The following is an 8,180-nucleotide window of genomic DNA, read 5'->3' on the forward strand; positions in this document are numbered from 1 at the left end:
ATGGAGGAGGAGGCTGTGAGGAACAGAAAGGAGCCCCGGGACACTCAGGCAGGTGAGGAGGAAGTCAGTGCCCCTTTCCCCCTCTCTCCTGCTCCATCTCCCAGCCCTGCACAGACCCCAGGACAAAAGACAATGTGCGCACCCTTTGTTTTCTCCCCAGAACAGGATTTCCCATTCACAAATCTTGATTGGATGGAGGAGGAGGCTGTGAGGAACAGAAAGGAGCCCCGGGACACTCAGGCAGGTGAGGAGGAAGTCAGTGCCCCTTTTCCCCTCTCTCCTGCTCCATCTCCCAGCCCAGCACAGATCTCAGAACAAAATACAATGTGCACACCCTTTGTTTTCTTCCCAGAACAGGATTTCCCATTCCCAAATCTTGACTGGATGGAGGAGGAGGCTGTGAGGAACAGGAAGGAGCCCCGGGACACTCAGGCAGGTGAGGAGGAAGTCAGTGTCCCTTTCCCCCTCTCTCCTGCTCCATCTCCCAGCCCAGCACAGATCTCAGAACAAAATACAATGTGCGCACCCTTTGTTTTCTCCCCAGAACAGGATTTCCCATTCCCAGATCTTGACTGGATGGAGGAGGAGGCTGTGAGGAACAGAAAGGAGCCCCGGGACACTCAGGCAGGTGAGGAGGAAGTCAGTGCCCCTTTCCCCCTCTCTCCTGCTCCATCTCCCAGCCCTGCACAGACCCCAGGACAAAAGACAATGTGCGCACCCTTTGTTTTCTCCCCAGAACAGGATTTCCCATTCCCAAATCTTGATTGGATGGAGGGGGAGGCTGAGAGGAAGAGGAACGAGCCTTGGGATGCCCAGGCAGGTGAGGAGGAAATCAGTGCCCCTTTCCCCCTCTCTCCTGCTCCATCTCCCAGCCCAGCACAGACCCCGGCTGCAGGACAACCCTGGTGCCAAGACCGTCCTGCTGGGGATGCACTGGGGGGATCTCCTTCCCCTTCCCTCTGGAATGGAGGCAAATCCCATCTTCTCCTTGCCATTCCTTCCCCAGACAAAAAGCTGATGATGGAGACCAGGGAGAAAAAATCTCCTTGGCAGAACCAAATGGAAGAGGCTGTTTTGATTGACTCCACAGTGCAGAATTCTAATGGGGAGGAAAATCCCCAGAGATCCTGCAGGAAGAGGGGCTCCAAACACAGCCCAGGGTGCTCTGAGGAGGAAAGACTTACCCAGAGCCAGGAAGGTGGACAGAGCTTCAGCCAGTTCTTGGAGCAGCTTCATGATGGGGAGAAGCCCCACAAGTGCTTTGAGTGTGGGAAGAGCTTCAGGCAGAGCAGCACCCTGATCCGCCACCAGATGATCCACACTGGGGAATGGCCCTACGAGTGTGGAGAATGTGGGAAGGGCTTCAGCTACAGATCCAACCTTGTGACCCACCAACGCATCCACACTGGGGAGAGGCCCTACGAGTGTCCCGAGTGTGGGAAGAGGTTTCAGACCAGCTCCAATCTACTCCTGCACCAGCGGATTCACACGGATGAGAGGCCCTTCTGCTGCCCTGACTGTGGGAAAGGCTTCAAGCACAGCTCCCACCTCATCAGACACCGGCGCATCCACACTGGGGAGAGGCCCTACGAGTGTCCCCAATGTGGGAAGAGCTTTGCCCGGAGCTCTAACTTGACCAGACACCAAAGGAGGCACCGGTAAAGTAAGCTCTGCCAATGCCCCAAGTGCAGGAGGAGCTTCGTGCACTGCTCCAGCTTCAACCCCCATGGAGGACCCATGTTAAGCAGAGCCCTGGTGGTCCATGTTCCTTGTGATTCAGTCTGGGAAAACACCTGTACCTTTTCCTGCCCTTGCCAATGGACATGATGTGGCTCTGAAGAAACACATGAGGGTCAGGGCATGACCATGTCATTATATTCTCTCCCACCTCAGGACATTGCCGGGGGCAAGAAAGGGACTCTCTCTCTCTCTCTCTCTCTCCTGAGAAGAAGGGTGTCCTTTCCAGGCAGTGGAAAATTGTGGCCGGGAAGAGACAGTCAGTTGTGTTGTAGTTTTCCCTTTATTTTATCCCTTCTGTTGCCAGTATTATTTCTTTTCTTGTTTGTTCCTTATCTTGCTGCTGTTCCAAATAAATTGTTCTTATCCCAACCTGGGATCTTTGCCTTTTGTTCTTTCCACAAGAGGTGGGAGGGCAGGGAGGGCAGCGCGGTTTTAGCGGGAACAGGAAATTGGACAATCCTATTCCTGAACCCTGGCCCGTGGACACCGAGCATCCCAGCTGGTCCCAGCCCTGGTGGCCATGGCAGCAGCCTTGGGAGCGGGTCCCTGGCTGGGGCTGTGGGAACCTCTTCCCTCTGGTGCCCAGGGACAGGAGTGGAGGGAACGGCTGCAGCTGAGTCGGGGCAGGCTCAGGTTGGATGTCAGGAAAAGGTTTTTGCCCAGAGGCTGCTGGGGCCCTGCCCAGGCTCCCCAGGGAAGGGTCCCAGCTCCAGGGCTCTCTGAGCTCCAGCAGTGTTTGGACAGCGCTGCCAGGCCCAGGCTGGCATTGTTGGGGTGTCCTGTGCAGGGCCAGCAGCTGGACTGGAGGATCCTGATGGGTCCCTCCCAGCTCAGCCAATTCTGTGGTTCTGGGATCCCATGAGCCTGGGGATGGGGCTGCCAATGGTTGCCATGGCAACGGGCTCTGGCTGCAGGCCTGAGCTGGTGTCCATGGCAACCACCGCTGGCATGGGGTCTCCATGGAGCTGCCAAGGGACTGACCATAGCAACAGGGGGCTGGTGATGGCTGCCATGGAAACTGACCATAGCAACAGGGAGCTGGTGATGGTTGCCTTCCACAAATCAGATTTGTCACAGACCCTCAGAGGGATTCCATGGGGATTTTCCAAGAGTCTCCAGGCTTTTCCAGAGCTGGAATGTCACACGCAGAGACAGGGGCTCCATGGACACCTTCCAGGGGTTTCTGGGATGGTAAAGAGCTCTTTGGTCAGAGGCAGTCACAGCCATTGCATGGTGACATCCCAGGCCACCTTGGGCTGCAAAGGCACTGATCTGTCACAGGCACTCACGAGGGCTCCACGGTGACATCCCAGGAGTCCCCAGGCTGCCAAAGAGCCGGGATGTCCCAGACACTTACAGGGGTTCCTGTCATGGGCACAGTGGGAGCTTCAGGCGAAAGCTTTATTTTTTTATTGGAAAAACTCCTGCTAAATCATGAGGTGGAGAAATGACACTGAACAGCCACCATGGATCCTCAAACCCCTGCAGGGCCCCTAAACTTCTAAAATTCCTTCTAAGACAGGAGACTGGGAGCGGCTGGATCCAATCCCAGCCCCAGACTTTTTCAGAGGTGTAAAGGATTGGAGAGGTGGAATTGAACCTTTAACCCAATTTGTCCCACAGAATTAACGATGGGATACCCAATAGATTTACATAAATATTCCTCTAATTGATTCTAATCATGATTAGAAGAAAGAACTTAACCACATTCATTTACTCCACAGTTCAGGAGCTATAACAATTATTAGAATACAGTGCTCTAGGCAGCAGTTTTGAAGTCAACAGGGCCATGCTGGAGTTGCTGCAGCCCACTGCAGGCAGAGCCTCCTGCTCCAGCAGGATCTGCCTTTCCTGTGCCATGAGCAGGGCAGGTCCCGCTGCAGGAAAAGCCCCAGGCCAGCCCCAGCACAGGGAAGGGCTCGGGCACAAGGGCAGAGTGCTGTGCTGGGAGCTGTGCCAGGGAGAGCCTGAGGCACCAAAGGCACCTTGGCAGCAGCAGCTGCTTGCAGGCCATGGCCAGAAGCCTCCCTTGGCAGCCCGGCCTGGTGGCCACCACTGCAGAGCTGCTGCCTCAGGGCTCATTCCTGGCTGGGCTCTGAAAAGCCGCTTCTGCTCCAGGAGCCTGACTGGGAAGCCATTGGCCCCAGCACCTTGGGGACAAGATATTAATGACAAAACTCTTCATGGCAGCAGAGCCAAGGCAGGGGCAGAGGAAAGGGCAGAGCCAGGCCCAGGGGACAGGGCTGCCATGGTGATGGCTGTGAGGTCACTGCCCCTGCAGCAGCCTGGCTGCCCTCCGCAGACATTCTGGCCAGAAGCCTTGTGAGGGCTCCCAGGACATCTGAGAACCCACACTACAGGAATTCTGTCACTGGGGAGGAGAGGGTTTCAGTGGGACCCAGTAAAAGTTAAAGAATCTTTGGACTTTGAATCTGATTTTGAGTTTTTTAGAAGTTGTTTGAGCACACTGTCGGGGACTGAGTCTGATGCAAAGAGCACCAAAGCCCCAGAGGGTCAATAAAGTCCCTGTGCTGTGTCTGTGCTGCTGAGCTGGGCCAGGCTCCTGGCCCAGAGGCAGCTCCTGGCAAGGGCAGCGCTGCAGAGAGACAGCTCTGGCCAGGAGCAGCTCCTGTGCACAGCCCAGCAGGGCTGGGGCACTGCCAGGGCCCCTCAGGGACACCAGCAGGGCACAGACAGAGCTCACAGGGGCTCAGCACTGGCAGGGGCTGTGGGATGGCCCCGAGGGGGCTGTGTGACAGCAGCACCTCTGGGGCTGTGTCACAGAGGCACAGAGCAGCTGGGATGTCAGTAAGAACCTGTGTGACAGCACAGAGTGGGCTGTGTGAGGTCATCGAGCAGCTACAGAATCATAGAGGGGTTTGTGTGACATCACAGAGAAGACTGTGACATGATGGCATGGCTGTAAGACATGATAGAGCAGGCTGTGAGTTGCAAATGTGTGCCATGACATTGCAGAGTCATCACAGAGAAAGTTTTCTGACATCACTGAGGGGGTTGTGAAATAACAGATGTGGCAGTGACATCATTGAGTAGGGTGTGAGGCCATAGAGCAGATTCTACCATCATGGACGGTGGCTCTGTAACATGATAGAGTGAGTTGTGACATCACTGGGTGTCTGAGTAACATCACAGAACAGGGTGTGTCATCACAGGACAGTGACATCATGGGATTCCCTTGTGACATCACTGAGATTTCTGTGACATCGCAACATGGCTGTATGACATCACAGAGAGATATGCCAGCGTTGGCTCTGTGACACAGGATGGCTTTGTGACATCCCAGAGTGGGCTTTGGACATCACAGGGTGCTGTGTGACATCACAGGTGGTTGTGTGACATCACAGGTGGTTATGTGACATCACAGGGGCTGTGTGAGGTCACTCGGCCCCGTACCCCTTCACAGTTCCCCCCAGAGCAGTCCAACCCTGCTCATGCACAGCGGGGTCCCCTCTCCCCCCTGTTCCCCCAGGTCCCCCCGGCCCCGCAGCCTCCCCCAGAGGATGTTCCACGAGATCGACCCCAGAGCCTGACATGGGGACCGGGGGCCGGGGCCCTGGGGGGGACAGTGGGACAGGGATCCCCCGGCAGCGTCCCTGTGTCCCCCAGGGCCAGAGCCTGGGCCAGGGCTCCTTCACCCTGCTACCAATGAGGCCTTGAGAGCGCTGAAAAAATCCTCGGCAAGGGATCAGCAAAAACCAGATTTAATATTAAGGGACAGCAGCATAAAGTTCCTTGGCAAGAGTCACTCTGCTCCTGACTGGACACTTCAGGCACACCAAGGAAACAAAGCAACCACAAAACCAAACAGAATCCGGGCAATCAAACCAGAAATTAACCAAGAACTGTCCCTGTGTGTGTGTGTGACACAAGGACAGTGAGGGCAAGGATAAAAGGAATATGGCCTAAAAGCTTAACAGGGCTCACACTTAACAGGACTGAACTTTAACCTTAACTGATACCTTCAACTTCACAATTTAGCTAAAGAACAGCACTCAACAGTACTTAACCAAACTTATAACCTATGTCTTTGCCATTTAACAAAGGACTAACATTTATCAATATTTAACTTAGCTAGTAACCTATATTAATCATAACAACTTAGCAAAAGAACAACTCTTAGCAGCATTTAACTTAGCTTAGAGCTCGTGACTTAACCTTCTTTACTGATATCTGGATATCTGCCTGACTCAACTGTCCAAGGCACTCAAGCCCCTCAGAGAGCAGCATTTCTGCCACATTTCCCCAGCACAGGCACTCCTGTGTGCACACAGACACCAAGAGTCAGTGCAAGGCACCTGGGAGAAATTCCCCTGAGGGCAGGAAATGCTCACTGTGGATCCTTTGGCATCTCCCCAGTGAGTGAAGGGTTGAGCCTGGAGGAGTGGGGGGATCGGCCCAGGCTCCGTCGTTGTTCAGGATCCCCGAGTGCAGCAAACGGGAGAGTTCCCGGCTGGGAGAGGCCCCACTCAGAGGGAGTCGCTGGCCCAGGAGAGCTCCAAGGGCTCCTTTTGGAGCGCTGTTTGCAGGGCCCCAAGAGAGGGGCTGCAGTCCCAGCAATGGTTCATCCCGGCCGCACTTGGCATCAACAGCTTTCTTTGGCAGTGTGAGAACAGGGATGTTGTGCCACTGAGGGAACAGAAACCGTTCCCAGGGCTGCTGCTAAAGGAACCAGGAGCTGGTTGGGCAGCAGCAGTGCCTGGAGCAGACAGTGTTTGTGATGAGCTGCAGAGGAGCTGAGCCCAGGGGCTGTTGGCCAAGGCTGAGGCCCAAGGAGCATTTCTCAGCTGGCAGGGCGGCCTGAGAAGGGGAGGGGGGAATGCAGCAGCCAAGGGCCATGAAACCAAGGGACCATTGTGACACTGTGGGGTTCTGTGAGCCCAAGGGGCCTTTGTGACAATGTGGAGCCCTGTGAGACCAAGGGACCATTGTGAAACTGTGGGCCCCTGTGACACCATGGGACAATTGTGACACTGTGAGGCTCTGTGAGACCAAGGGACCAGTGTGACACTGTGGGGCCTCATGGAATCATGGAGAGCACTGTGACATTGCTGGACTTCACTGAACCAACAGGACAGTACTGACACTGTGTGACTCCATGGAATGTAGGGATCATTGTGGTACTGAAAGACCCCATCAAACCAAGGGTCCATTGTTACATTGAGGGGGTTCATGGAATTGTGGAGACCATTATGGCACTTTGGGGTATCATGGAACCAAGGGCCCATTGTGACACTGTGAGCCCCCATGGATCCAAAGGTCTACTGTGATGTTGCAAGGCTCATGGAACCATGGGGACACTATTAAGGGACTTCATGGCCTCATGGAACCAAGGGGCCATTGTGACACTGAGGGTACTCATGGAATCATGGAGACCATTGTGACACTATGAGGCCTCATGGAACCAGTCGGACCTTTGTGACCCTGGGGTTCCTCACAGAACCAAGAGGACCATTGTGATACTGTGAGGCCTCATGAAACCAAGAGGCCTTTGTGACATGCAGCAGGGCTGCATGGAACCTTGGGGCTATGGTGACATTGTGGAACCCCATTGAACCAAGGGTTCATTGTGACACTGCAGGGCTGCATGAAACCAAAGCTCCAGGGTGACACAGAGGGATCTCCTGTCATCAATCGTCCATTGTGACGCTGTGGAGCCAAAGGAGACCATTGTGACACTGCAAACCCCCAGGGTCCAAAGGTCCATTGTGACAATCAGGGCTCATGGAACAGAAGAGACATGTTATTGTGGGGCCTGGGGAAACACAGAAACCATTGTGACACTGAAAGGGCTATGGAATCGTTGGGACCACTGTGATACTCTGGGGCCTTTTGGAACCTAGGGGCGATTGTGACACTGCAAGTTTTCTTGTAATCAGTGGGCCATTGTGACATATTGGGGAAACATAAAACCAAGGGAACACAGAATAGGTCTGGCTGGTTTGGACTCCTGTGGACTGCCTGACTGGTCCAGCTGACGTTGGCATGTTGAAGATCTGTTCTCATCTGCTATTTAAATGATGGAGCTCCATGCTTTCCTTCCTTTGGAAAATAACTCTCCTTCTCCTCCAGGCATCCACGGCCAGAATTGGGATTTCAACTCCAAATTTCCTTATACCCAGAGATTGTTTCCATAGGGATATTCCCAGGACAAGTCTGTGTTGCAGTGGTTTTACAAGGGTCACCTCTCATCTGTCCCCAAAACACTGGGGAAGACTCTGTGTTCTCCTTCCTGTGGAAAGAACTGTTCTGCTTCTGCATGTGCCCAAGGCTGAAATCGTGTTTCCTGCTTGAAAATTCCTTAAATACAAAGACTGCTCCCAGACGAAATCTGCCATTCCTGACAAGTCTAGCTGGCCTTAGCCCAGTGAGGCTCTCACCTGCCTTTCAAACGCTGGGACTCTGTGCTTTACTTCCTATGG

The 8,180-nt window shown here is 54.2% G+C and overlaps 1 protein-coding gene across 1 annotated transcript; it reads left to right on the top strand.

Annotated features, from left to right (window-relative positions):
- Positions 1-1,662, top strand: LOC131567063 (zinc finger protein with KRAB and SCAN domains 1-like). The gene is made up of 4 exons (XM_058818533.1): positions 1-52; positions 161-244; positions 566-639; positions 1,231-1,662. The coding sequence occupies exons 1-4, from the start codon at positions 1-3 to the stop codon at positions 1,660-1,662; spliced, it is 642 nt and encodes a 213-aa protein (XP_058674516.1).
- The last annotated feature ends 6,518 nt before the right edge of the window (positions 1,663-8,180 follow it).

This window comes from Ammospiza caudacuta, chromosome 22 (genome assembly GCF_027887145.1).
Source record: "Ammospiza caudacuta isolate bAmmCau1 chromosome 22, bAmmCau1.pri, whole genome shotgun sequence".
Taxonomy (NCBI): Eukaryota; Metazoa; Chordata; class Aves; order Passeriformes; family Passerellidae; genus Ammospiza; species Ammospiza caudacuta.

What these genes read in the sequence shown, in the direction of transcription:
- LOC131567063 (XM_058818533.1), top strand. Translation starts at nt 1, where the DNA reads ATGGAGGAGGAGGCTGTGAGGAACAGAAAGGAGCCCCGGGACACTCAG. An exon ending in GCCCCGGGACACTCAGGCAG is followed by an intron (nt 53 to 160) that starts GTGAGGAGGAAG and finishes TTTTCTCCCCAG; the next exon opens with AACAGGATTTCCCATTCACA. An exon ending in CTCAGGCAGGTGAGGAGGAA is followed by an intron (nt 640 to 1,230) that starts GTCAGTGCCCCT and finishes TTCTTGGAGCAG; the next exon opens with CTTCATGATGGGGAGAAGCC.